The following is a 27,806-nucleotide window of genomic DNA, read 5'->3' as shown; positions in this document are numbered from 1 at the left end:
TCAACATTTGACTTTGGATGGCCATATCTACAGCAAGCAAGCAATCTTTGGACATAGCATACTCGATCATCTTATGATTATGATTGTCAATTACCCTCGCGATGCTACGTTTGCAAATCAGCTACCTGCAGCACCTCTCTTTTATTGATGGATCATCGTTGAGACGCTCGTTATCGATGCCAGGAACGGTTCTTTTCATGACCACATCGTGTGGATACCACTTCTCAAGTACCTGTATGGATGCCTTAGACGATTTCTCAGCAATCCAATGTTTTCGCGTGTGTCAAGGCCAGGTTTATTTGTGTGGAAAGACGGGATAACGGAATCACCTCCTTTGTTCCATTCAAGGTATTTAATCTACAAGCAGCAAGTAGAGGAAAGCGGGCTAAGTCCAATGCCACGACCTTTTTCATTGTAGGTCATCATTTGTAGTTGTCCTTGCCGTGAAATCACCAAAGAAACAAATGGAAAAGGATGGGATATTACATGCTTCCTTTTGGGTGTCAAGGAGAAGATATGGGAATCCATCAAGAAACATCTTGCTAGGGAAAAGGTAAGCCATGCTTGTCAATTCTACAAGAACCACATAGCCCAATCACCAACGATCCATGGCAAGAAAGGACATCATTTGGGAAATTAAGCTAGTGAGTTTACAATCGATAATATCAATGTATGGTTTTATTGTTGAATAGAAAATTATGTGATATACTATCTTGGTGGAGGAAGGATGAGAGGATGCCATTGTGTACTTGCAATGATTGTATTACTGGAGGGGAGATTGACATGGGAGGCATGATGTATGAATAAGCAATAGCACGTGATTTGACAGCGGACGCGAAGTTTGTGTTCAATTTGACATCTTTTTTTGCATGACATTAACCATAGTTGTATGTAGGACGATGGAATGTATTAAGGAAGCCGCATGAGACAATCATGATAATCAGACGATAGGGGTGATATGGCAGTGAAGAGAACGCACCCATGGTATATGTATATTCTCTCTCTCTCTCTCTCTCTCAAGTTTGTGTGACTGCAAGCAATCCACTTGCTGCTGTGCGATCTCAGTCTCTCATTGCTGGTATTGCCTGTGGTTCAAAGTAAGCCGACTCAAACCCCCACTCCTCACCAAAGCAACAACTTTTTGCTCCTCAATCACCGTTGATCGCTATGTCACAACCTCAGCAAGTTTATGTGGACGATCGGCAGGACTTGCGGGAAGAACAGGAGGCCGATGGGCCTCTTGGATCGCAAAGGATACGGGCGTCTATGTTATTTTTACACTTGTGCGTCCAAGTTGTCGACCACTTGGCTTCTTGCTATTCAATATGGCCTTTTATGCTTCCAGTGCCGTCAACAGCAACCGTATATCACCAAGAGATCCAAACACCCATGGACCTGCTCACGCTGGAGAACAAAGTGTATCGTGGACACTATAAGAACTTTGGCCAGTTCCAAGACGATCTCGTGCTCATTTGGAAGAACGCTCAACGCTTTCACCATGATCCCACTACGCCCATTCATCGTATGGCTAACGATCTCGAACGACGATATCATGAGTTTATGCAGCCTCTGCTAAACGGCAGGTATGTTGTCTTTATTTTATTATGCTATACACAGCTATTGTTGGGTGCCATTATTTGCAATGCTGGGGGGAATAGCCACGTAAAATAGCATTTATTCATGCATGAATGTACACACCCTCATTATAGGTCTATCATTGTACCTGAAAGAACATCACCAACTGCTGAAGAGACTGATTTATCGCTACCTATGTTTACCGAGGTGTCTCCAGAAAGGTATGGTTGCGTCGGGTTGGAAACGGTTGGCATGGGATACCTACATTGCTAACACCTTTTATGCGAAAAGCTCCCTATATTTCATGCAATTGACTTTACCAGAGGAGAAGGCAACCAAGAATAGAATCGTCAAAGGATATTCGGATGTGATCGACATTTACAATCAATTGAATGGAGGCTTCTATCGTGCAGTTAATGCTATCAAGGAAGGGCGTTTTTTACATCAAAGACCACTGCCTCGGATGTACATATGCAAGAATCGTACACTCTTGCTTGAATCACAATCAAGGTCGAATGGTGTAGTTGCAGTGTTCACAAACATGGAGCTGAAGCCATATACCAGTTTGGATGATGAACGACTTACGCATGTAATTGGCGACGTGGCTCTAGTACGTCCACTAGGCAAGCCGGTGGACTTTGATATCAGCAATGCGGATTCACGCTTGTCAACCGAGTTCTTACCGAAAGCATGGATGAAGGTCAAGATTGTCAAAGTTATACCTGGAGTGCAGGCTGTGGTTACACTTGCAATGAAGAGAGCTCTTTTTTATCGACCTTACAGCACACATCGCATATCCAACAATCGAGATTTAAGAACGAGTGCCAGCGACGTACATCTTACTCGCCTTTTCACGAGAGCTGTTTTGGATGGGAAAACAAGTTTGAATGATCCAAGCACATATCAAGTACCAGCAGAAGTAGCATCGTCTTTTGTTTCATCGAGTAAAAGAAGATCATCATCATCCACAGCAGCTTCGCAGGCATCAACACCATCACATTCCTCCTCATCCATATCATCTCCTTCGTCTTCTCAGCAGCAATTTGAGCAGATTAAACGACGAAAGATTAATTCATCCACATACACATCCAATGACGATGTACATAAGCCTTCTTCATCATTATCATCATCACCTTCAAGCGCCATGCAAGCTCAGCAGCAAACACCATCACCAAACTTTGACCAACAGGTGCCAATCTTATCTCGATTTTCTTCGGTGGATGATAATCCACAGCATCCAGTGACTCCGCCAGAATCTCATCATAACACGGAGAGTCTTTCTTTCACAAAGTACCTTGATCCAACCAACGACGAATCCATGCAAGCTGAAGATACAACTGAGAATCGAGAATATTACATCAATCAATCAAAGGAATTGTGGGAAAAAGTGCTTCAGCGTAAGTGACACGATATGCAGAAATGTTTATTTATGCAATGCTAATCAACGTGTATGGTGGTACCGATTTAGTGTGTGACAACAAAAACGTGCCAATTATTCATGTCAACAAGTACTTGAGAAACACGACGTCTTTCCCAAATGCTGAAGGGTACTTCAAGCATGTTTACTACGTCCAGAATGATCCATCCGTGGTTGTTCAAACATTTCGAAGAATGACCATCACACAACGAACGACAGAGTTGGTGACGCTATTGGCAGTGCACAATATACCACACATGGCGCAAATCTTGGAGGTGTTGAAAGAGGACAATGGCGAGATCATTGGATTATCAATGGAGCGATATCAAAAGACACTCAAACAGTACACCCACAAGCATACGCATCATCGGTTGACAGCGTATCAAAAGATGGATATCATTCAACAATTGCTTGTGTGTATGCGTGAGATTCATGCGCTTGGTATTGCACATCGCGACTTGTCGGAGGTCAACTTTATGGTGAATGAATCAAAGGAGCAACTTAGAGATGGCAGCCCACGTGCTCATGTATACCTGATCGACTTTGGCAAGGCAATTTTCACCAAGCCTGAGGATGTGCGACGATGGTGGGTTGATCGACCGCCATTACGAGAAGGTGAATACGAAGGTGAAGTGCTCCCTGAAAATCAAGCTGAACTTGACAAGTGGTGCGAGCATTTACCTTGGGTGCGTTGCAAGCCTGACCATGGCTACCGGCACTATCGTTCCATTCAAACGTTACCACGGACACGCATGGATCAAGAGACACTTCCATATCTTGTTCATCCTATCGCTGAAGACATTTATTCCATTGGCACGCTTATTTGGAAGACGTTTGCTGATAGTGAACCATGGTATGGGATCCTGGATACCGATTTACGCGGCTTACGAGAACGCGTTCAAAATGATTACACCATTGATGCGGCACTCAATCGTGAAGTATCTGGTGAATTGAGTCGTGAATTGCTACGTTTCTGTTTGCGTGCAAGTCCAGAGGATCGTAAATCGGCTGATGAAATATTGGAATGGGTCCAAAATCATGAACAAGCATTGATCGATGAATGGATTACGCATGCACCCCAGGGAAGGACACGACGACATGCTAAGGTGTTCAATCGCTTTGAAGAGGAACAGGCAATGCCACAACAAGGGACTCGAAAAGGAAAAGTTGGGAAATCAAAGGCAGCACCTATAAAGAAAGAGATCGATTCAGGCTCTACAACAACTACAACTACGACTACAACAACGGCAACAACAACAACCAATGATGATGCACCGCCAAAGCGTAAACGTGGTCGTCCAAAAGGATCGTTTAAAAAGAATTCCAAAAGAGCAAAGGCTGCTGCTGCTGCCGCTGCTGCTGCTGCCGCCGCCGCCGCTGAAGCTGAAGCTACATCATCACTGCAAGATTTGGGTTCATCATCTCCCACGCCAATGTTGACACCAACAACTTCAATCCCAAGCAGCAATGATGCCGTCATTGCTCAGGGACCAATGCATGTGATCAGGCACAATGAAGCGATTCCACCCATTATGCCATCCACTACAACAAGCCAACCCATTGTTCCAGAACAAACATCATTTCCAGTACACAAGCATGAAGAACAACCACCACCAGCATCATCATCATCAGCAACACTTATTCGTCTTCCCAGCGATTATATTGCTTCTCGATCACCATCGCCTAGTGTCCAAACAAAGGAACAACTTGGTACAGCATCCTCCACTATTATTCGATTACCAAGTGTCAATGCTCGACCGCAAGATGATACCATGCAAAGTCGATCTTCCAATCAATCACCTTCCAGGGGTCATGTTGATACACCGTCTCATACGGCTACCCGTTCATCACCATTATCCAACAACAATGCAGCTGAACAAGATCAGCATACATCAGGTGATAGAGAGTCTACTAGTCCCACTATTCGACTTTTACTTTCACTTCAACAGCCTCCTCCATCTTCATCATCTCCCCACCACCAATGAAATTGATCATGACTCCCATGCCATCTAACTCTTTCTTGTACCATAACATCTTGCTATTGTATATAACATACCTAGTACCACCCATTACCGATTCCATCCTAATAGCACAAACATTATAAATACATGTTGTCTTCATCAATTCATTCCCCTAGTGCATTATTACATAATCTAGTAAAATAAAGATGATAATCACATGGGTGCTTTTCCCTTATCAACGAATCCAAATGACATGTTTGATTGATGATGATACATTATTGTCATACATACACATTTCTTAAAGTCTAATACAAGGATGATGATACTAATCGTACAATGCGTTAAGATATTACAAGTATGCCAATCATCTAGCTCAATGTTTGGGTGCACATTCTTCGGCCCAGTTGTCTGGAATATTGTCCTTGATGGCCTTCTGGAACGCTTCCAAGGTACACAAACTCTTATCGCCGCTGCTATGATGATCTCCAGGTGCTGCACATGCAGGTAGCTCCATGATCTTATCATTGAAACGTACGCGTACATAGCTCTTTTGTGACCGACCAAACCAAGATCCACCACCCTTTTGTTTGAAGAGCTCAAAAACAATAGAACTGCTGAATGGAGGCCATCTATAATATCATTGTGAGTGAATTGCAAACTCAATCATGTAGCTTCGTATTTTACCTCTTGTTGAAGACATCCATGCTGATCAACAAAGGAGCAATTGTGCTATGAAAATAATTGTGAACAACCTCGAATGCATATGTCCAATCCCAAAGCACACTTACGTGTCATGGCCAGAGTAAATATAAAGCTTTCGCGCATCCTCACCAGTCTTTTTATCTGATCCATCAGCTCTTGCAACCATACGGTCCCGAATATCACCCAACAAGCTGCCCAATGTAAGACGTCGGATTTCCTGGTTCTTCATAGCACCTTGGAACCATTCCAGCATAACCACTTCCTCCATTTCTCGTAGCAACTCCTCATCGAGATCTTCAGGGAGCTTGAATCCGTGTGCTTTGGCAGATGCAAGAGTGTCTATGATATCGAATATGAGATTTGGTCTCTTCCTTGTTCCCTTCACCAAAAGACCTACCTAAAATACCGTTGGCCGAAGGATGACTGTCAAGCGAGACCTCATCGACATACTTTTTGAATCGCTTGGTGAGATAGGCGAAACGTTCCTTGTTCTCTTCAGCCACTTCATTGCGTGCTTCCTTAGAAAGTTGTCGAAGACGATAACAACTGGGATTTGGGAACATGTTGTCTTTCATATGATCGCTAGAAATGGATTTCATTGTTAATCAGCGATCCTTCTCTGATAGTATCCATGGCTACTTACCGAGTTCTGATTTGCAATGTAAAATCCTCAGGTCGTTTGTCGGATGGATACAATCCAGCTGCAACCAATTGCTGTACAGATTCTTGTGTACGTGGGTAATCTGTGGATCGGATATAGACCGCATTTTGATCGAAAACATCAGGCAAGAATTTAAGACTATAGAATACATGTGAGTGTGTGTCTTGTTACAAGCCCCCTTTCATCATCATCCTTTCATATTTACCGATTTATATAAATCTCGCGCAACCTGCTTCCAAGGGCTGCCATACTGCTACGGCCGACGTTGGTCAATTGTCCATAGTAGCTAATATATCCATCAAAATTACAAAGTCAGCAAATCCACACAACACACACGCATGGCATTAAACCCCACACTTAAAAGTAAGCATGTATTACCATGAACCTGGCTCATATGTCAACTGGGTCTTGTTGGGTAATTCGGCGTCGACAAGGCGTTGCAGAGGTACGAACTCGCGTTTGCCGTTGATAGCAGCAATGGTAGCAAACATGGCCGTGTTGGCTTCACACATGGTCCACACAGCTGGGAAGAGTTGTTCCAATCGTCTACGTACAGGTGTGCGTTCGCCTATTGATTCCACGCGTCAACACTCGTTAATGGGACCGAGGCATTGGGAAGAAGAGATGCATTCGTTTACTGACCATGACGATGGACAACCTGCAACAAGCTAAATGACATGAGTTAGAAAAAGAAAGGGTTGCCATGTTGAAGTATACAAAGACATACGTGAGTTCTAAGTCTTCGGGATATGTACCAGAGTCTGCAGAGGGGATCTTTGCTTGAACCATGGTTGGAAACAAAAGTGAGAGAGAAGGGCTACTGTGCTGAACACCTAAAATAAAAAGCAAGCGGATACTGATACTTCCGCGGGTGAGAGTCTTCCCGTTCGTTGACGTCCCGCTGTCGTGAGGCTGAGGAAGAAAAAGACCACACAACCCTGGGAATTAGAACACGTTATAGGAACGTGGATGATTGCATAATTTGTTTGGTAGCACTAGTTTTTCTGCATGCATGCACACATTGATCACCACCACCCCCCTGAATTGTTTGTTCTCATCTTCTTCCTCCCTCAAAATGGATATCCATATACTTTAAAGAGAGATGGCTTTTCAAACCTAACACATTCATGCCTTTAATCGCATAATATACAAGAATGGCTTTGGTGTCACCATGGATCCTGGATCGAGCATCTGATGATTCATGTACATAAGACATCTTGCATTGAATGATGTCGAACGCTCTATCTTCGAATCACTTGGACAAAGAACATTTCCATTCATTGTTCCATGATGAGATTTTAATAGATGTGGCCGTTGACTTACATCATCATGCGTCTAGGCTCTTGGATAATGAACGAGGTTTGATCCTCGTGTAGACGACCATCGCTTTATCAGCTCATGCCCCCATGCCCAATCTATGCATCGTCATTGCCAACATTCATCCACCTTTCCTCTTCGCAACATTGCACATTGCACATAAAAGGAACATTTCGGTAACTACTGCTATCATACATACACCTCTTTCCTCAATCATTGTGTACACATTTAGAGCCCAAGTTGATATGAGTATCATGCAACCCTATGGATCAGGGGGATACATGCACTAAAATCTTTGTAATTTGTCTTCTTTGTTATCATTGTGGTTGCCATTGTGATATTCAGACTCTGTTTTCTCTGGTAGTTGAGTCTTTATGGTGTGTGTTATCCGCACTTGTTTATCTTTTGATCATCAATACGGGGACTCGAGTGACCAACAGCTATCACAAAGAGGCTTGTAATAGTGGATGTATCTTCCCGAAATAGTCATCTTCTTATAATTAACATCTCCATTTCTTTGTACTCAATGCCACTCATTCTACGAAATCCAAATCCCCTCTTGTTGTCTATGATATTTTATAACCACACAAGGCAGCAAAACGATCACGTACGTGAGTTGGATGTATCGGCCATGCATGGCTACATCTGTGCGAGTGAATGAGAAGCGTATGTTGCCATGGATACCAATCCTGGCAACGAGAAGATCATATTGAGAGCGGGGCACAAATGTTGATCATTGCTTGCATGATACCATAGCCTGTTCCGAAATGATTGGTTGTCCGCAATGCTGCGAAGGTGCCCGAGACATTCCGCTCTCTCCCAAGGATGCCTCGTGTGACACGATGGAATGGATGGCACCATGCGTTGAATGATCCACATGAATGACGGTCCGACAAAAAAGGGGGATTTGAAGGAAAGTGAAAAGTGGATCAATAAATGTAATGATGCCATTGGACGATATGAGAGATAATGAAAATGATGATGATGAGATGCACAAGCACAAGCGGACATCAGACGGAAGATGATTCCGAGCGAGAGTGTGTGTGTGTGCAAGGAACTCCCTTCTCTTTCTCTTTCACTCAACTATAACTTAATGCACACACAAGGTAAAAAGGCAATACATTGGATAGTGGATGCTTTCTTCCCCAACCTGAGGAAAATGAGATATGGATGACTGAGCAAGAAATGGTGGCATGTTTATTAGAAGGAACCATCAAGTCAACAACAGCACCGTTACAACCTGAATCGCCTACACCCATACGTCATGACAGCAACTCATTGTCAAGTACATCGCCCAATGGTTCTATTACAACATCTACATTGGCTCGAAGGCGCTACCCGATCGTGCTTGTAGGGAATAGGAACAAGAGTATTGCTATCGGGCGTGGTAACGAGGCAACAATTCGTATTGGTCGTCGCAACCGCCAAGTGAGCCGTGTGCACGCTTGTATCGAATATCAAGCACAAACCCAAGTTTACGAGTTGCATGTGGTTGGATTGAATGGTGCTATTTTGGATGATAAAGTGATACGACAACATGAACGGGTGCTGCTCAGGGATGATGCACGTATCGACATTCTCGGCACAGAGCTTGCCTTCATATACCCTCCTGATCAAGTTCCACCTTCGTCTTCTTGCATCAACGCCAACACCACACCCATCATCTCCCATTCAACAAAGACGAAAGATACACCATCATTGCCTGTCTCCACAAAACGAAAGGACAACATGGACCATGTACATCAAATTATTCGAGCTCTGGGTAATTGTGGGATGATTCATGTTCGCCATGTGAAAAGAACTAATAAGCGATGTATAGTTTTCTCACGCAAGTCATCCATGTCACCAAGTGATATTTGCTCACGCATCCTATCGGATCGATCTCGACGTAAAGCAACCAAGTCTGATACGTCTTCATTGCAATGGATGGAACGTATTCAAACAGCTCTCAAATCCGAGCCATTTTTTGGTGAGATTGTGCGCAAAGGAAAAACTGCGGATGGGTCACCCAAGGAAAACTTGTATTACTACAATAGTGAAGTGGACCCTGTTGAATGGCGTCGCAAAGAATACACACGTGTGGGTCGAAGTGCTCGTAAATGCACATTACAAGATAAGCAATACTTTTGGCGAATACCCAAGCTTGCACGTAGTCACCAGAATCACACTTCTCCCAATAGCAAAGCTCGTAATTAGACTTGTATACCACACACTCACACATAAACGCATGTCCCTTTTGTATTTCTTTTGTCATTTGTAACCCTTTTTTTCTTGTTTACACGTCCTGTTTGATTTATTGTTTTGATAAGTAAAGGTATACAATTACAACTTGGCGGGAGTAGCTTTGTTGACAATAGTGTCGGCAACGTGTAAAGCGAGAGCTTCGGTGGTAATCATGGGGTTGACACCAGAGGCGGTGGGGAAGAGTGAAGCATCAGCAACGAACAAATCCTTGACCTCCCAAGTCTCACCAGTGGGCTTAGTAACAGATACCTTGGGCGAAATACCCATACGGCTATATAGATACACAATATCAATAACCACACTCCTTGTAAGGATGCAATCCGTACTTACCAAGTACCCATTTGATGAGCACAGAAGATACCAGCACCATCCTTTGGCAAGCCATATTTGACAACTTGATCAATCCATGCCTTGAAACGTGGGTTATCAACGCTTGATTCCTCGTTCTTTTCAAAGTAGAAAGGCTCGACACCAAATTGGCCAGTGTGTAATTCACGTGCACCAGCAGCAGTGAGAATGTGCAATGTGCGAACAATGCCTTGGAGAAGGGAGTTGCGGTCGTGAGTGGAGAGGTCAAAGTCAATCACCATGTTGCCCTTGTCATCGGATCGAACGACACCCTTGGAATCCTTGTCACGAGACAAAATCAACAATGGGCAGCACTTTTTGTAACGCATCATCAAAGACTTATGGTGTGCAGCACCACGCCATGGCAATACAGTGGAATAGCTGCCAGGATGCAAGCATGGGACTTCAATCTTGGCACCATAGCCATCGCCATCCAAGTTTTCAACGACATTGCTTACCTAGAAATACGTATATGCATGAGTCATTGTATCATTTGAATAGCATTGTTAACTTACAGCGGTCATAATGGATCCTTCATACATGTTGATGTCTTCATCAAAGAAACCAAAGGCGATGCTGCAAGGATGCAAGCGCAAGTGTTGACCAATGTTTTTGTTCTTGAGGCCACTGCGAGCGAGAATGTTGGGAGTGTGCAAGGAGCCACCAGAAACAACGACTTGTTCGGCACGAATGACGGCCTTGTGTTCGTAGTGAGCAGTGCATTCAACACCAACAGCACGTCCATTTTCGATGATCACGCGTTCAACCTTGGTACGATCCAAGAAACGAGCGCCATGTTGATAAGCATCACGTAACCAAGTGTTCATGGTACCATTCTTGATACCGTCACGGCAACCAGTAAAGCAGAAATTACAGTCGTGTGCCTGGCCATCTGTGTTTTGAGCAATGTCGGCCACGTGATAACCAAGAGCCCTAATGAAACATGATGGGTTGAGTAAGATAATAGGGAAATGGATTTTCAATAATACTTACTGGCAACCCTTGACCAAGATGCCATTAGTGGCATTATGCTTGACTCCAGCGGTGCTTGCGCCAATGCGTTCAAAGACACGATCCAAATCACGTGCAAACTGTCAATAAGCGGAGTTAAGTAACAAGAAATGCTTGGCTTGTTGGGGATTGGGTGAAACTACCTACCTTGGGTGACATGAAATGGCTCAAGCCTTGTTTAGCCCATTCTTCACGTACAAAGTGTTGCAACTATGCCATTTGTTAATGCCGCCTTCTATGCACATTTGCCATAATAAAATCATGTACCTTGAGAGATGCCGACCAATTGACAGTGGTACCACCACCAAAGACACTTCCTGCCAATACATTGACGGAGCCTTCATAAGTAGAGAAGAAACCACCATATTCATAGAGGTTGGCAAAACCAGCGGATTCACGTAAATCGAAATCGTCTTCATGATAATATTTGCCCTTGTCAATGACGAGCACTGATTTGCCAGCCTTGGCCAATTCAGCAGCAGCGACGCCTATATTTATTATGCATGCATGTGAGAATCATGATCCCCAACAACAACCAATGTGAAACTTACCACCACCAGCACCGCTACCAACGACAATGACATCGAATTTAAGACCCTCCTTGAGATCTTGAGGAGTCATCATGGGCAATCGTTCACGCGTATGGACAGGCTTGTAATCGGCAGCTGCACGTACGGGATCGGCACCAGGATAACCCATACCCTTAGCCAAAGGACTATCCAATGCACCATAGACGGGATGACAGCTCGAAGAAAAGAACAACTTGTAGAGCAAACGCAAAGGAGGAAGGTACGAGTTTTTCCAGTTGAGAATGATCTTTTCACGATCCTGACGACTAAGATCTTGGAAGCGTTCGGTATAGCCACCAGTAAGGACAAAGGTACCAGCACGTGTACTAAGCACGGATAGGATCATGGATACTTCTTGACGCTTGTCAGCTGCCAAGGCACGGTTCATGAACGCCTTGACAATGGGCCATGCTTGTAAACTCGAGATAGTCATAGCACCAAACTCTTTGGCCAACTCGGGGTCTTGTTGGGGCAAGTACGTCGCAATCTCTTGTTCGGTAAGACGTGCAACAAAGGTGTCCATGATGCTGGTCAAGACACCAAGCTGATCATCATTCAAGTCGAATGGCGGAGCGACCAAGCTACGGTAGGGATCAGGGGTTATGGGTGCCGTCATGGTAGAGATGTCAGGTAAAAAGAGGAGTGTGGGGAAAAAGAGAAAGGAAAGGTAACACCTCTTTTAAAAGATTATGTGATGATAAAGCGTGTGCGTGTGTGATTATGTTCTGTGGGATATGCGTGCACGATCAATCTGTGGGGGGATGATAATAAGCTTTTTTTCGCTTGATTCGGAATACAGAGTAATGCAGGTGACACATCGTGTCCATTTTTCGGTGGTTTATTCTTATGCACTCCCTTGACTACCCTATTTATCATTACAAAATCTACTCATAAATCGAATGACATTTCATGGTTGAATATGATGATGATGATGATGATCACTAGGAGGATGGGGTGGATGGGGCATCGGCGTAGATGGTGATGTTTGATTGGATGTATCGTACAAACCATGTTGCTGTTGTTGTTGTCGCATAAGCAAACTTGCATCGGGAGGGGTTGCTCTTGTAGTAGTCGTAGTAGTATCGGCAAACATAACATAGGCTCCACCCGTTGTATCTCGAGGATCATTCCCTGTAGGATGATGTACAATGGAGGGTGGTGTAGCAGTATGATGAATAAGAGAGGCTTGATGTTGCATCAATATCGTATCCGTAGTCATAGTGCTACTAGGCGGGTGTTGTTGTTGTGGTAATGGTGGTGGAGGTGGTGGAAGGGATGGTTGTTGTTGTTGTTGATGTGGTGATGCGCCTGCGCGATGATATGTAGGATGAGTGTGGTGATCAAAAAAGGTAGTTACATGAAGAGGTTGTTGTGGTATGTACGAATGGGTGGGAAATGATTGGAGTTGGTAAGTTCCTGCTGTTGTTGGCATATGGGGTGTGAGTGGATAAATGAAGGAGGGTGGTGGGGTGGGGCTACTGCTGGCGGTGTTGTGAGTCAAGACCGATGGGGTATCCCGTGAAACCGCTGGTATGATAGAAGCTTTCGACATTTTGCGGGGTGGATCTGCAACCGAAAAAGAGGTGCTGCGCTTGTTGATTGACATTTGGATATCGTGCGTCGCTCGATGATTATGCACTTTGACGAAATACGTTTGCTGTGGTATCGTCACACGTATAAATCCCCTTGGTACATTTGTTGTCAATTCCTCATCCTTGGTTGTTGCTGATGGTTGGTGGCTGCTAGTGGAACGTTGCCTTGGCAACGATACACCACTACTACTGCTGTTGCTACCGATCTCCTATATACGATATTAGCTTACATTAAAGGATCAATTTGATGTATGAAATACCTGTTGTTGTGTTGATGTCATTGGATTATCCATTGGGGCAGTATCTTGTGGGTGCGATTCACCTTGAATGATGGCGTCGTGTAGCATAGTGGGATCGATTCTTGCCATTTGACAGGTGTTTTGGAGTAATTCACCAAGCTGTGTTTCCACGTAGCTAGCCAATTCATCGTTTCCAGCAGCTGCCATGCATACCTTGCTCCATAATGATGTGAGATGTCTTGTTCTCGTTGTTGCCTCATGTTGTCTAAAACGTTGGCGTTCCTCCGACAATCGATTATAAAACCTCCTTTCTTTCCATGCAACATGAGGATAGCGTGCTTGTACTCGAGTACGGATGTCGGCTGTTGATAATTGTGTGCGTGCAAGTTGATAAATAAAGTCGATCATATCCTGAGACCAATTGCTTTCGATTTCTTCGGGTCGCATGAGTGGATGGTTGTGCCTGGCAGCTTCAGGGTTGAGTGATTTACGAAATTCCCATTGTCCATCACGCTCAAATAAGACAATACACCATCGACAATCGCACCGCTTTGAAGGTCGTTTACGTTTTGGGCTGCCTTTGGGGTTACGTACTGAGTCTGGCTTCCCTTCTCGTGAGCAGTAAACATAAATATTCTTCATTTGGTAGGTAGGAGCCGAAATTGTTATCATGAGTCCATCAATCAATCATGCTATGTATGAACTTTTTTCACTCACACGATGTGTACTCGCTTCTCGTTTGACTGTGAATCCGTATTGTGCACAAAGGTGTCGGCAGTGATCGATAGCCGTTACACTATCTGGGAAAGAAAGTGAAAGCAGCTCTTCGTAAAATGGCTCGAGCTTTTTTTGGGGACCGGGCGTTGTAATAGTGAGGTAGGTGCGCGCACATACACATGCGATAATAATAAATTAGCTTATCGTCCTTTGGCCTTCTCCCCCGTTTCCTCATTTACCGAGTCATTGCCATCGTCGTCGTTTCCAATACTCAATGTCACTGATTCTGCTGGCTGTTCGTTTGTCATTTCAAGGGGCACACGCTGTGTATGCTGTTTGGCAGGTTAACTCGTTACCACCGCTCGCTAATGATAGCTTTTTTGTTGTTTGATATGTGGGTGCCTGTCAACATTCGCGATATTAGAGAAGAAAAAGGGGGACGTGTCGATCCAGATTAGAGCAATGATAGTATAAAAAAGGAACCATAAAGAATTGATGACTACCTACTACAACTACGATTGATGTGTATAAATGTTTCCCTCTATGATAATGAATGACAATGATGATGTGGCTTGCTTAGCCTCAGGACATGGAGGACAAAGAAAAAAGGAAGAAAAGGAACATTCACTTAATGATCGAGTAGCCGTGGTTCACGCATTTCCTTTGCGATTTGAAACATCTCCAATTGCAAGATCTGGCTTTTTCTACCTTGGTGACACCAGCTTAAGCTAACCTGCCCCCGAAAAATGCCTGTATCACGTCATGGGCATAGCAGCCAAGAACGAGTGGCCTGCTTTAAAAGGCTAAAAACCGAGCGTCAACGCACTGATATCATTCTTCGCACTACTCATCCCTTTTTGTTTTCCTTTGCGGTGATTCTATCTCGTGCTTACACATGACACTAACGATCATTGTCCTGCATTATGAATGGTCCACTATAACATTAAGCTACTGGTAAAAAGGTATCACTATTATATCGTATTACAATGCATAATGTCTGTGAGTCAAGAAAGGTACCCCTACTACTACTACTACTACTTGGGGGTCAAAAGGTCATTGAACTTAATTCTTTTGAACATTCTGCTCTTCTTGTTCTTGTTGCTGTTGTTGCTCACAATCAGCTGTTGCTACGTTTTTCTCCATTACACTCTCGCCTTGCTCTTGCTTGATAGCTTCGATATCCTTGACTCCAATGGCATTGCCATGCTCATCCTCGGCTAAATTATCCAAAAAGTTCTTGTTGCGCTCCTCGTTGCCCAGCAACGCTACACAAACACACATGGTCAATGAACATGAAATCCACTTAATCCTTTATCCTCCCCCAATCCCTTGATTCCACACAAAAGACGCTTTCCAATTTCATCCATATGCCCGTCTCGTCATTCTACTTACTGCAAATAAGAAGTAGCGCTGCATCGATTCCCATGAATAAAGCTTGAACAAGCCTAATTTGCTCAGCATTAGAATTGCATCACCCCCTTGTGGTCTGAGAGCAAATATACATACCCATAATCAGGCACAGGTTTCCCTTCACGCAGCATTACACTACCATCGGGATTGCGTAAAGGATATCGTTCACCAATGGATGCTTGGATTTGGCTGCTGGCTGCACTTATAAGATTACCAAGCTGATACGCCAAGCCTGATTGGATATTGTGTTAACATGCAACATCTGATATGGATGCCTTTGTTTCGACATTACCTGGCATTAGGCCTCTGAAGGATGCTGGAGCAAGCTCAATTAAGTGAGCAGGGATCACACCTAATATACAACAGCAAGAAGGGGTGGTGATGGGAAAATGTCAGACTACTACCACAGCGATCATTTTGCCAAGCAACACGTTGCCGTAACGTGTGTTACAATACATTACCCCACGCTCCCTACAATGGATAATGAAAATGCATCAATGATCTTGTCCTCACACAGACATAATGTTCATTGTCCTCATGATGTCCATCACCCCCCATTTGTTTGTTGCACTCACTTGCACAAAGAATTGCAACACAAACGACCCAAATTGGATAGACTGGATGTTAGGTCCAAAGACCCAGAGTGGGATGAACGCACCAACAAACACACACGCTACCGCAATGGTCAACTTTCTTCCAAAATAGGTCGAGTAGCATCCTATGTATTACATTACGTATATCATTATGCATAATTGAAATGGTCAAGATAACTTAAAAACTTACCGAGAATCGTGCCACCAACAATCGCTTCATGTATAACATGATGTCGTTAATATTATAGCCATGCTTTGATAATAGACAACACCTTTTACATACCGCCAATGTTGTAAATGACGCTCGTCACCGTTTGCTCTGTGGTGCTGTAATTGAGCTGCTTGATCAGAAAAGATGGATACAAGTCTTGTGATCCGTGGGAGAAGAAATTGAACAATGCCATCAAAATGACCATATAAATCACTACAACATAGCAGCGATCAACATGAGCTCCCCCACCTCTAAGTCTTGTACACCTCATCATTCGTTGTATAACATTACCTCGAAGATAATGATTCTTGATCATGTACCAAATATCCATAAAGAATGATCGTGACAGGATCTTGCGTGCTTCTTTTGTCTTTTCAAAAGATTCGGTTTCAGGGACGAGGAATCTAATTGGTAGGATCAAGAGCACAAAAGCACTGCTACACCAAAACATAATGCGCCATGAAGATCCTGTGATTTGCACCGCATAGTTGACCAAAGTGGCAAGTAGGTAACCAGCAGCATAACCTTATCATCATGTTCACGTGTAAAAAAGATGCTTGTCAGCAAGGTTTTGGATCAGGGCTTTTCCCTTTGGTAATGTTTACCTTCTTGATAGATCCCGGAAAACAAGCCCCTTGTTTCGATTGGCAACGATTCGAGGGCTAAGCTTGCACCAATTCCCCATTCGGCTCCCATAGCTATACCGAACAAGGCACGTAGGCCGATGAACGTTGAAAGGTTGGGTGCAAAGCCGCTGCACATGTTGATAACAGAATACAGAAAAATGTCAATCATCAAAGGCCATCGACGTCCCCACTTGTCAGCCATGACACTGTACATGCACATGGGAAAACAATCAGCAATTCACACGCACGTTATCATTACTGCTTTTGCTATTTTACCCAAAAATGAGAGCACCCACAGAACGCAACATCTGGACTCAGGGAATTTAGCTCAACGTGGTAAAGTTAACAAGAAGAAAACGTTACCAGTGTTGTCGTAATGGCAGCTACACGTGGACAATAGTAAGAGGAATACCATGTAACATATGCAGCATTGAATCCTTACATGTAACATCCGATACCTCGACACCAAAATCTTCGGCTATATATACACACATTGATAATGAGCCCACTGGTGCATAAACATGCATCTCTAATCTCTTCCCAGGCACTTTACCAATATAAGGTGCCGACAAAGACACACAAAAAAAGTCGTACGAATCGAAAAGCCAACCACCAAAAGCTTGAAACAATGATGTTAAACGCCAAATAGTAGTAATACGATACACAAAACTTACCGGCAGCGAACGCCAGCCGTTGTTTGGTATTGAGGCTAAGAAGCTGTTTGAAAAGGTTAGGTGGTCTACCTTGTGGCTTTACGAATATGGTGCTAAAGATGTGCTTGAAATGATTTCTAATGCGTGTGCTCAGATCAGGTTTGCTGGCATGAACGCTCTTGGTAGCACTACGCTGACTATGTTCATCACCATCATCAGCGGTTGTCACAATGATGTTATCCTTATCATTGGAAGAAGATGACAACATATGATGGTTGTTGTTGTTGTTATCACCATCAGGGGCAGCAGTGTCATGATTGCTCGTGTGAGATGTCATGAAGGACTTTGGCAGAAAAAAAAACGAAAAAAGATGTCAAGAAGGTGAGGAGAGAAAAAGGCGGGGAGATCAAGGAAGCATGAATACCTCTTTTATACATAAAGCTCAAATGGGGAAGTAACGTGTAGCCCAAAAACTTACAGATATGGACAAAGTCATTGGCTTATCTCATACCACCAACCACACAACCAACCACAACCACAACCACTAGCCACCTTTTTTTCTCATGGATCAGGACACATCACGTTCACCGGAAAATACGGTATACAATTTCGGATCATATCCTTTTATCCATTCATTCAAGAAGAAATTAAAGAGCCTTCTGCACCTGCAGCAAGTCTATCACCATCTAACCTTGAGAACAGCGCCATGATCAAATGACAACATGCAGCTATCTTGATATGTACGCGCCAACGTATCATGCAAACCCTTACACGTTGCTTTTGTGCATACCGCTCTGTTGGTTCAGCAATATGAATGGATACGGGTGGGAAATCCATTATCGTGTACATGCTTACCCCAAGAGCCTATCAAGATCTTGATCGTTTCACTTGGACACCACGGTGCACATCACATGTCATCTTTATAATAAATGCTTATCAATGGATGCTTCTCATTGTGTTCGGTTCTCGTGGAAGCTTACATGAAGAGGGGTCTTTTGTCAAGCATAGGATCATCTGCGCTTTCATTCATGTGTCAAGGTGTCAAAGACTGGTTGCATGGCAACGTATACTTTCCAGCCACCTCCATTTGCATAATAACTCAGCTTTGGTTGGGTGGGCCACAATCAAATAGGCTGGTTGCTCCTCTCCCGACTATTTCACAATGGTAAAATTGAAAAGCGATCCCTCCCACGCGTCCAATGCAGGCCATCTTGTTGACCAATGTTGTTGTAGCTCTTTTATTCATTCTTCAAGACGCTCGTCGATCAAAAAGTCACCGTCGAACTCAAGAACGATTTGGCGATTACGGGCACACTAAAGTCGGTCGATCAGTTCCTTAACATAAAGTTGGATGATATCATGGTTGTCGATGAGGAGCGATATCCACATATGGTATGGCAACAGGGTTAGATGTGATTTATGATGCAAAGAGAGTAACCAAGGTATCATCATCACCATCATTGTAGGCCTCTGTCAAGAATTGTTTCATCCGAGGATCGGTTGTGAGATACGTGCAACTTCCGCCACAAGCTGTTGATACTGCCCTTCTTCAAGATGCTGCACGACGTGAAGCTGCTCAACCCACCGCTGCTCAACAAAGCAATGTCCGCGTCAAATAAACGACAATGTGAATGGAAAAAGAGAAAGGGAATAAAATGGTTTGGATTTGGATTGGTCTTGTGAGCAAAAAAGTGCAACAAATGTGAGGACCGCCACCATGGGGGACGAGGAGGAGCGAGGGGATGGCTTTATATTGCGATCGTTATTTGTCCACTCACACGTACACACACCTGTTTCTTTCTCTCTCTCTCTCTCTCTCTCTCTCTCTTTCATTATTTCTTTTTCCACATGCCTTCCTTTTTCGGTTTCAAATGCTTGTCAATGATGAGCATCTTCAAACGCAAACGACGTCAACCATCCGATAAACCTCGTCGATCTGCATCCATTGCCACCACCAGCCGATCCAGTATTTATTCACAGCCTCATCGTCCTCGACCTTCCACAGCTATGACCATCGATCCCAAAACACCTGATGCTTATGACCACGATATTGCAACCAAATTTGGTGACAACGTTATGATTAATGATCTGGAACTGCTCTTGTCCATGGAAACCCAAGCTCGAATGGATGCCCTTGAAGAACGCGAAGAACAACTCCAACGCAGGACAACCACTCTCAAATTTGAATTGCCACCCACACCACGTACAATCATGATTGATGATACCCCATCCATACCCAAACGCCCTAATAGCGCTCCTGTCGTCGATTCATCTACTCCTTCTACAAAGGGCTGGAGACGCAAAATATGGATTCCATCAACAACGACAACAACAGCATCACCCGTAAAACGTAGCAACAGCGTGGCAACGAGTACACTATCATCCAGACATGGCGGCGAGTTAACCAACAACAGCACCACCAATAGTACAGCATCGAGTTTATGTTCAAAAGAAGAGGCAGAAGATAAGACTTGCATATCCCAAACACTGGACTTGGGCACCAGAGTGCGGTTGCTACGACGACCTTTACCTACTTATGGTCATGTTCGATTCATTGGCACTGTTGATTTTGCACCTGGTGAAGAGTGGATCGGCGTTGAGCTTGATAGCCGAGGTAAGCCAACATTGGACGTACACACACACACACATTTAATTTCGATTATTCACTTATTGAGTTATTTAGTGGGAAAGAATGATGGTTCAGTCAAAGGAAAACGCTATTTTCAGACCGATCGGGATCGAGGTCTCTTTGTTCTTCGTGAGGATTTGGCAGTTGTTGAAGCATAAAAGGGAGGAGGAAATACGATTATTATGATACACACACCATCACCGTCAGCATTACACACACATAACAACAACGACCATAACAAATACCAACACACACACACACACACAACATATCATTAAAGTGCATGTACCACCCTACAAGGTTTTATCCTTTTTGTCATGAGCGACACCCCACGTGCTTCCCAAAGCAGGTTTCATCCATTGTGACAATAAAAAGATTCTGGTCAAGAAAAGGCAAGGGCCAGGATCATTTGTGAACAAAAGAAGAATTGGATCTTGATGATCGTTTATAAAAGTCGTTTAAGGCTTGTTGTCGCCTCTTACCATTGTAATGTATCATGTGGTTTTCGGTATTGCACCAATAAAGTTCTCTCAAACCAGCCATTACACTTAAAAGGAACGGTATAGTGATGGGGAACAACGAGAAAAAAGATCGGCAATGGTATTGTATGTGCAACACAAAAGATCTCCACATGAAAAAAGACCACCAAGATCATCTTGCATTTCCCTGGTTCCCCCATATCTGTTAGAAGAGTCAAAGGATAATAAGAAAAAGCATGATGCAATTGTGCACATTTGGTTTTCCCCCATCACAAGATACTTGTTCCATGTTTTCTTGTCTTTATTGGAAGATTAAGGGGGTGGTTGACGGGTAATGACATGCTCGGTTTGTCCTAAAGAGCACACGCGGACTTGTTTGATGTAACACACAGACAATACCACTCCTCGGATGCATAGCTTACCCTTATCCCCTCCCCCCTCCTCATCCATTCATGCAGAATAGGACTTAGATGGTATCATCCGCATACAGCCTTCCATGTGCATAAATGTAGATCTAATGACAATTGATAGATTATTTGACAGGAAGGAGATGTGCATGGTCTAGCAGCAGCATCATGTATGATTCGGGGCGGTAAAGCAATAATTATGCAGAAAAGCTTCTAAACAGCATACACACTAAACTTAATTGCAAAATGGGAAACATGAACAAGGATATTATGGGACACCAAAGGATTGTGCTGCCAACCTGTCGTATCGATGAAACGATGATATTGGGTTCTTTATACATCATTCTCATCTTCCACGTTATCATGAATCAACCACCAGCGGCATCATGGGCCATTTGAATCTATACCCAATATACGAAATTGCGGGGTGCATATACCTTTTTTCATGAAAGTACCGGGATCTGATCATACAGCATTGTTTGTACAGCTGCACACAATCCAGACCAGAATACCGGCTAGCCATCCGCGCCTTTCCTTCTTTTGAACCCCCCTTCTTTTTTCTTCTCCGTCATTTCCTTTTTCCTTTTTCCTCTTTTTTCACACAACACAAAACACTTTGCCATGCTGTACGATGATCCTACCGCCCTATTAGATGATGATGCTGTTGATGACATCACCTACAACAATGAGACACGACGACAACAAGCCTTTGACGAAGGCAGGAATTGGTTGTACAAGAATCCCCATTTCTCTTTAATCCACGTGGAGAAGCACAACGATGATGACACAGTTACCATGACAATGGTGGATGTTACCACAGCAGATGCAAGATGTCGACAACAACTACAAGAACAAGGTTACTATTGCCTGTCTCACTTATGGGGACGCGACGCGAAGAATTACACGTGGGACGATAGCGGCGTTCTGACAAAAAAGGGAAATGCCGATGATGATGATGGTGGCGCTGTATTGGCACCTGCTGTACCTATGCGTATTGAGAAACGAGCCACTTTACTTGCTCTACTAGAACAACATCCAGGGTTTTGGTGGATTGATGTGTTTTGTGCACGTGTCGATACCCCTCTCAGGATCATGGGTAGCATCTACAAATATTGCACTGCATGCTTTGCCATGATGGATTGCTCATTTCAAACGCTCAAGCAACTGGATCAAGGTTTGCCTTCGCTTATGCAAGAGGTGTCTTTACATTTTCCTGAAAAGAAACGACCTTCACATCGATTGCCTATCTTCATTGGTTATGTGGATGACGATGAAAAAGAAGAGATGGATGAGGATAAAGCTTTATTATTTAAAACAACCCTTGACAAGTATCCCACCGAGGTACAAGCATTGCTGGATCTCACACAAAGTACATGGTTTACGCGTGTATGGACATTGCAAGAAGCTGTGTTACCTCGACAATTATTCATGGTGCCTGAAACAACACAATCATCAACAAGCAATCTTGATACTGATACACTCGACTTTTCTCTGGTTCAGAAAGTCTCTGAAAGATTGACCACTGTGGGCAACGCCATCATGAAAGGAGGAGCATCAAAGGCGATATTGAGTGATCAGCATACACATCTTATTCAACAACTGGAGACGCATGTACAAGAAATCAGCGTGGCCCAAGAAACATACAAGCAAGCGGATGCCTTGGATGAACATGATCGACTTCCTTGTTTGCAGAGTACATTGCACAAATTTGCAGAGTCAACAAGAACATGCACAGACCCAGTAGATTTTGTTTATGGCGTCATAGGATTACTCGATATTGGTCTTCCCCGTATGAATAGTGCAAGTGATGTATGGTATGCTTTCCAGCGCAAGTTTAAGGATATGCGTGTCAAGCAGCTGGATTTGCACTACTATTCCGTTTGTAAATCAGCACCCTTTGATCTATCACAAGCTAGTACTATGAAAACAGTCTACTCGTCATTTATTAGAGAAATGAATTTGTAATACTATAGAAGCGTCTACTTGATATCCTTTCAATATATAAAGTAATACCAGTTGCAGGATCATCATCATCATCATTGTGGTTGCCATGCAATCAACAACGCAAAGCGCGGCATTTGAATGTAAAGCAAGTAAAGCAATCGCCTTTGGTGTTTCAAGTCCTCGCTTGCTCGAACGCACGCCGTCTTTTTTTTCTTTTCTCCCGTAACTCTCACTCATCCACAAATGGCATCCGCTCTTTTCTACAACGAGAACGACGGCTTCATTGACGGCATCCTTCGTGGCTACTTTGCCGGTGTTCTCAATTCCACACAGTACCTTAACTTTACTCAATGCGAGACTCTCGAAGGTAAACGTAAACCCAAGTTGGATAGCCATGTGCTCAAGATGCTCATCCCCCTCTTGTTTAGACTTGCGTCTCCAAATTGGTGCTACTGATTATGGAACGTTGTTGCAGAATGAACCATCGCCCATTGCCACGTCTGTCATTGGCGAGCGATTGACGCAGCGTCTTGTGGAGGAATTCAACTATATCCGTACCAATGCCGTTGCACCTCTTTCCAAGTTTTTGGATTATATCACGCAAGTATCGAAAGCTATACGCGATGTGTGTGTATGTATAAGCTAACATGGGTTGCTATAGTTACCAATATATGATCGACAATGTCATTTTGCTTATCACCGGTACCTTGCACGAACGTGATACCCATGAGCTGTTGGAACGATGCCACCCATTGGGTTACTTTGAATCAATGCCTGCTTTGTGTGTGGCGACTACCGTGTCCGAGTTGTACAATACTGTGTTGGTCGAAACGCCACTCGCCCCTTATTTCGCCAATTGTTTGAGCGCACACGACCTCGATGAGCTCAACATTGAAATCATCCGCAACACACTCTACAAGGCTTATCTCGAAGACTTTTACAATTTCTGTCAAGAGTTGGGTGGTGCCACCGGTGAAGTCATGGGCGAGATCTTGCAGGTAGAGAAGGATCATAATACTAATAAGAGGTGTATTATACTTATCTTTTATCTGGATTAGTTTGAAGCCGATCGTCGTACCATCAACATCACCATCAACTCCTTTGGTACCGAATTGCCCAAGGAAGATCGCAAGAAGCTTTTCCCCGTGATTGGCAGATTGTATCCTGAAGGTAACGCTAAGCTTGCCATTGCCGATGAATTCGAACAAGTCAAGGCCACCTGTGAAGTGTTTCATGTAAGGATTAGAGGACATATTGAGAGAGAGTGTGTGTGTGTGTGACAGCATGTTAATGTAAAATGCTTTTAGGAATATCGATCTTTCTTTGACACATCAGCTGTTGGCAAGACATTGGAGGACAAGTTCTTTGAGCATGAGGTGTTTTTGAACCGCTTGGCCTTCCAGCAACAATTCAACTATGGCGTGTTTTATTCGTACATCAAGCTCAAGGAACAAGAGATCCGAAACATTGTATGGATTGCAGAATGCATTGCCCAAAACCAAAAGGATCGAATTAACAGCTATATTCCCGTACTGTAAATCAATAAACACTAGCCTGATGCATATCAATGTCAGTATAGGATTCCCCCTACATATCTAGATGATGGCTCCAAATGTAGTTGAATGGATAACAACATTGGCATGGTAGTTTATGATCGAGAGTGTGAGTCTTGGGCGAGTAAAAGGGGTCACTTTGATTGACATGCTCGTATTACATTACTTATGGATAGCATTGTGATCACCCATCATAGCTATAGAAATCCTTGGTTGCATGTTCCCCTTCCCATCCACAATACAATTGGCCAACATCATGTAATAAATGCATCTTTATCTAGTAGACTATATACAATATTGCATTTAAACGGGTGCAGCACGATCGCCTGATCTCTTATTTTCGGCAGAGAAGCCGGGTGGTTGCTGGACGTTGTCTTCTGGGGCATCATGCTCTTGCTCGGCAACAATCTTCGTCTTGATATCGTCCTGTGAATCGCGACGTGTTGCGGTGGCGGGTGGTAATCGTTCATTCACAAGATCGGTTTGTCTAGCCTCTTCAAAGGATGTGATAGCATTGCGAATACCCTCCGAACCAAGCATAAGTGTTCCTTGTGGCAATCTACCACCTGCAGACAAATGCTTCAACTCGCTAACAAGCTCCGAGTGTTCCCGTAAAACTGTATAGGCTCGTGACATGCGTCCGATAGCCATAATCTTGCGCTTGATAATCAATCGACGGTGCAAATCATGATCTCGTTCACGTTGTTCTAAGGCATGCTGATCTTTCTCAGTGCTCAATTCAAGCTCTTCAGCACTGCAAATATTGAGGATAGCCAATAGCATGGATGTGATCTTTTCACCAACAAACGGCAAGCTCCAATCGAAGACATTCATGAAATTGGGCAACCAATATGGATGAGGGCTTGAGTTGAATTGCCGGATGTTGAGGACATTCTTATCGTATCGTAGGACAGCCGCTTTGTTGTTGTAGACATCAATGTAATTGGGTGCTGAAAAGATAGTCATCAATGCTGGAAAGCCTGTGCTTTTACTCTTGCGGTACATGCGATAGCCATTCGCTTGAGCTTCATGTGCACGAATAATGGATAACAAGTGATTCTTATCGAGGAATTGACAAGCTGCTCGATAGCTGAAAAAGTATGAACAACCGCGTACTGTGTTGTGATCAAACTTGGGATTGTGCTCAGCGTCGAAATCTTCATAGGGGTCAGCCCATAGTAAATCACACATCAGCCCACTCGTTGGTGTTTCACGGAATCGATCAATCTACAAGTTTCATTTCCCCTGCTGTATTAGAATAGAGCCATCCTTTGTTGCTGCAGCTGGTCATCGCATATACCTCTTCAATATCCTTCAACGTTTTCAATGCAGGTGATATGCCGCCATGCATACAAAGAAATTGATCATTCACAACAGCAGCCAACGGCAAACAATCAAAGCATTCCATCGCAGCATTGTAGACTTCCTCGGAGTACTTGTGATTACCTAAAAAGGGTCGTGTTACTAGGGAACAATGAATCGATTGGTATCACCTACATTCCATTTTGAACGTAAAGTAGTCTGTCAAATGGCGACATTCATGGTTGCCTCGTAGCAGAGTGAACGTTTGTGGATACCACATCTTGAAAGCCCATAGATAAAGCATTACCTATTGAAATGAAACATTAGACACCATTTGTGCAAGGGATGTGGGGAATGGGGGAGGTGTACTTGCTTCAATGGAGAAGTAGCCGCGATCTACATAGTCGCCGAGGAAGAGATAGCGGGTGTTGGCTGGATCACCGCCCACTTCAAATAGCTTCATAAGGTCGTAATATTGTCCATGAACATCGCCACAAATAGTGATGGGTGCTGGTACACGCACCAAGGTGGGCTCAGTGCGTAGAATTGATTTTACAGTGTTGATGATTTGCAAGGCTTGGTGCTCTTGCAACCTTCCTTCATGCAAAAAGTGCTGCTTTAGAAAATTGAGATTGGGACAACCGGGTCGTTCTTTGCTCCACAATTGTTCATCTGTGGGTATCTCGACGGCAGGTGGTGGAACACCTACATGGTTTTAGAGTCAGTGCTATCCTTTATATTAAGGCCGATTATACATACTAGTGATGATGCGATCATGCGTGCTGACCACACGACCATCCTCCATCTGATACTTTGAAAAGTCAACGGGTGGCTGTTGATATTGCGTTATCGTTGGTTTTTCATCCATGCTTGACAAACAACCAAGAAACGGAAAAAGAGAAAGAGGAAACAACAACACGCGATCAGTCAAACGACCCACAACGTCCCGCAAATTATAATTTGAAACCGCTGCATAACATTTCCTAAAGGGTCCTCCTTCATCAAGCACGGTCGTGATAATCCCCATTGTTGATCACCATGCTTATTATACGCCACCCAATAGAAACCAATCACGCCTATTGAAACCTATACACCATTATCAACAAGTTGATTTATTACAAGAGCCAGGCTGTAACAGGTGGATTCGGCTGTTCACTAATACAATCCCACATCATCTTATCATGCCACGACGAATCCGTATTATCAAATGCTCGATCCAACATGGATGTCATGATGCAAAAGATCCTCACGTTGTCCACCATAAACATCGCTTTATTATCGCACATGAACCAAAAGGCATCCATACGTGTCTCCACCAGAGACCAAGTGTTGGCATCATTTAGGATCTTCATTGCTCACGACCTCTTCTTTCGCGTCTTTCCCTTGCTCTTTGATTTTGAAACCATATATTGATGCGCTTGTATGTAGTACCAAGCCGATCGGCCAATCGCTCCTTCACAGCATGACAAGGTCTTGGGTTACGACGAAAACTTCGCATGAGCACTCTTAATTGTTCTTGAGTGTAGCGTTGACGACGAATGTATCCTGCACCTTCACTTCCACCTGTACTGCTCATGGTGCTACTATCAGAAGAAACAGACCCTTCATTATCGGCCATGTTGGTATCCATAATGTATTGTTGGATC

At 43.7% G+C, this 27,806-nt stretch overlaps 12 protein-coding genes across 12 annotated transcripts; 6 read left to right on the top strand and 6 right to left on the bottom strand.

The window, feature by feature from the left end:
- Window positions 1-1,167: 1,167 nt before the first annotated feature.
- Window positions 1,168-4,977, top strand: O0I10_006800 (uncharacterized protein; the record flags this gene model as incomplete). Its single annotated transcript, XM_058486825.1, has 4 exons — window positions 1,168-1,583; window positions 1,710-1,796; window positions 1,867-2,972; window positions 3,044-4,977. 4 exons carry the CDS (start codon window positions 1,168-1,170, stop codon window positions 4,975-4,977), a joined length of 3,543 nt encoding a protein of 1,180 aa, XP_058342411.1.
- Window positions 4,978-5,326: 349 nt separating this feature from the next.
- O0I10_006799 (uncharacterized protein) lies at window positions 5,327-7,105 on the bottom strand (the record flags this gene model as incomplete). The annotated part of the gene is made up of 9 exons (XM_058486824.1): window positions 5,327-5,582; window positions 5,638-5,682; window positions 5,742-5,994; window positions 6,053-6,237; window positions 6,299-6,454; window positions 6,522-6,602; window positions 6,695-6,884; window positions 6,959-6,984; window positions 7,044-7,105. The coding sequence occupies 9 exons, from the start codon at window positions 7,103-7,105 to the stop codon at window positions 5,327-5,329; spliced, it is 1,254 nt and encodes a 417-aa protein (XP_058342410.1).
- Window positions 7,106-8,818: 1,713 nt separating this feature from the next.
- O0I10_006798 (uncharacterized protein) lies at window positions 8,819-9,829 on the top strand (the record flags this gene model as incomplete). Its single annotated transcript, XM_058486823.1, has 2 exons — window positions 8,819-9,395; window positions 9,453-9,829. The coding sequence occupies 2 exons, from the start codon at window positions 8,819-8,821 to the stop codon at window positions 9,827-9,829; spliced, it is 954 nt and encodes a 317-aa protein (XP_058342409.1).
- Window positions 9,830-9,955: 126 nt separating this feature from the next.
- O0I10_006797 (uncharacterized protein) lies at window positions 9,956-12,421 on the bottom strand (the record flags this gene model as incomplete). Its single annotated transcript, XM_058486822.1, has 7 exons — window positions 9,956-10,148; window positions 10,208-10,683; window positions 10,741-11,158; window positions 11,219-11,316; window positions 11,384-11,446; window positions 11,504-11,724; window positions 11,788-12,421. 7 exons carry the CDS (start codon window positions 12,419-12,421, stop codon window positions 9,956-9,958), a joined length of 2,103 nt encoding a protein of 700 aa, XP_058342408.1.
- Window positions 12,422-12,712: 291 nt separating this feature from the next.
- O0I10_006796 (uncharacterized protein) lies at window positions 12,713-14,661 on the bottom strand (the record flags this gene model as incomplete). The annotated part of the gene is made up of 4 exons (XM_058486821.1): window positions 12,713-13,606; window positions 13,658-14,272; window positions 14,354-14,479; window positions 14,593-14,661. 4 exons carry the CDS (start codon window positions 14,659-14,661, stop codon window positions 12,713-12,715), a joined length of 1,704 nt encoding a protein of 567 aa, XP_058342407.1.
- Window positions 14,662-15,415: 754 nt separating this feature from the next.
- Window positions 15,416-18,183, bottom strand: O0I10_006795 (uncharacterized protein; the record flags this gene model as incomplete). The annotated part of the gene is made up of 15 exons (XM_058486820.1): window positions 15,416-15,618; window positions 15,746-15,798; window positions 15,860-15,995; window positions 16,056-16,115; window positions 16,225-16,234; window positions 16,339-16,481; window positions 16,547-16,570; window positions 16,640-16,780; window positions 16,859-17,092; window positions 17,173-17,399; window positions 17,470-17,501; window positions 17,557-17,576; window positions 17,636-17,671; window positions 17,747-17,812; window positions 17,868-18,183. The coding sequence occupies 15 exons, from the start codon at window positions 18,181-18,183 to the stop codon at window positions 15,416-15,418; spliced, it is 1,701 nt and encodes a 566-aa protein (XP_058342406.1).
- An 825-nt stretch (window positions 18,184-19,008) lies between these two features.
- On the top strand, window positions 19,009-19,465 carry O0I10_006794 (U6 snRNA-associated Sm-like protein LSm2; the record flags this gene model as incomplete). Its single annotated transcript, XM_058486819.1, has 3 exons — window positions 19,009-19,011; window positions 19,080-19,238; window positions 19,313-19,465. The coding sequence occupies 3 exons, from the start codon at window positions 19,009-19,011 to the stop codon at window positions 19,463-19,465; spliced, it is 315 nt and encodes a 104-aa protein (XP_058342405.1).
- A 229-nt stretch (window positions 19,466-19,694) lies between these two features.
- On the top strand, window positions 19,695-20,633 carry O0I10_006793 (uncharacterized protein; the record flags this gene model as incomplete). Its single annotated transcript, XM_058486818.1, has 2 exons — window positions 19,695-20,460; window positions 20,530-20,633. The coding sequence occupies 2 exons, from the start codon at window positions 19,695-19,697 to the stop codon at window positions 20,631-20,633; spliced, it is 870 nt and encodes a 289-aa protein (XP_058342404.1).
- Window positions 20,634-21,982: 1,349 nt separating this feature from the next.
- O0I10_006792 (uncharacterized protein) lies at window positions 21,983-23,326 on the top strand (the record flags this gene model as incomplete). Its single annotated transcript, XM_058486817.1, has 1 exon — window positions 21,983-23,326. One exon carries the CDS (start codon window positions 21,983-21,985, stop codon window positions 23,324-23,326), a length of 1,344 nt encoding a protein of 447 aa, XP_058342403.1.
- Window positions 23,327-23,548: 222 nt separating this feature from the next.
- On the top strand, window positions 23,549-24,843 carry O0I10_006791 (uncharacterized protein; the record flags this gene model as incomplete). Its single annotated transcript, XM_058486816.1, has 5 exons — window positions 23,549-23,672; window positions 23,734-23,905; window positions 23,967-24,303; window positions 24,364-24,540; window positions 24,613-24,843. 5 exons carry the CDS (start codon window positions 23,549-23,551, stop codon window positions 24,841-24,843), a joined length of 1,041 nt encoding a protein of 346 aa, XP_058342402.1.
- A 318-nt stretch (window positions 24,844-25,161) lies between these two features.
- On the bottom strand, window positions 25,162-27,028 carry O0I10_006790 (uncharacterized protein; the record flags this gene model as incomplete). Its single annotated transcript, XM_058486815.1, has 5 exons — window positions 25,162-26,085; window positions 26,159-26,304; window positions 26,356-26,467; window positions 26,534-26,865; window positions 26,920-27,028. 5 exons carry the CDS (start codon window positions 27,026-27,028, stop codon window positions 25,162-25,164), a joined length of 1,623 nt encoding a protein of 540 aa, XP_058342401.1.
- A 480-nt stretch (window positions 27,029-27,508) lies between these two features.
- Window positions 27,509-27,790, bottom strand: O0I10_006789 (uncharacterized protein; the record flags this gene model as incomplete). The annotated part of the gene is made up of 1 exon (XM_058486814.1): window positions 27,509-27,790. One exon carries the CDS (start codon window positions 27,788-27,790, stop codon window positions 27,509-27,511), a length of 282 nt encoding a protein of 93 aa, XP_058342400.1.
- Window positions 27,791-27,806: the final 16 nt, after the last annotated feature.

Source organism: Lichtheimia ornata (assembly GCF_029851405.1).
Source record: "Lichtheimia ornata isolate CBS 291.66 chromosome Unknown scaffold00031, whole genome shotgun sequence".
NCBI classification, from domain to species: Eukaryota; Fungi; Mucoromycota; class Mucoromycetes; order Mucorales; family Lichtheimiaceae; genus Lichtheimia; species Lichtheimia ornata.
Note: the sequence above shows the minus strand (reverse complement) of the source record. Positions and strands in the feature narration are given on the sequence as shown.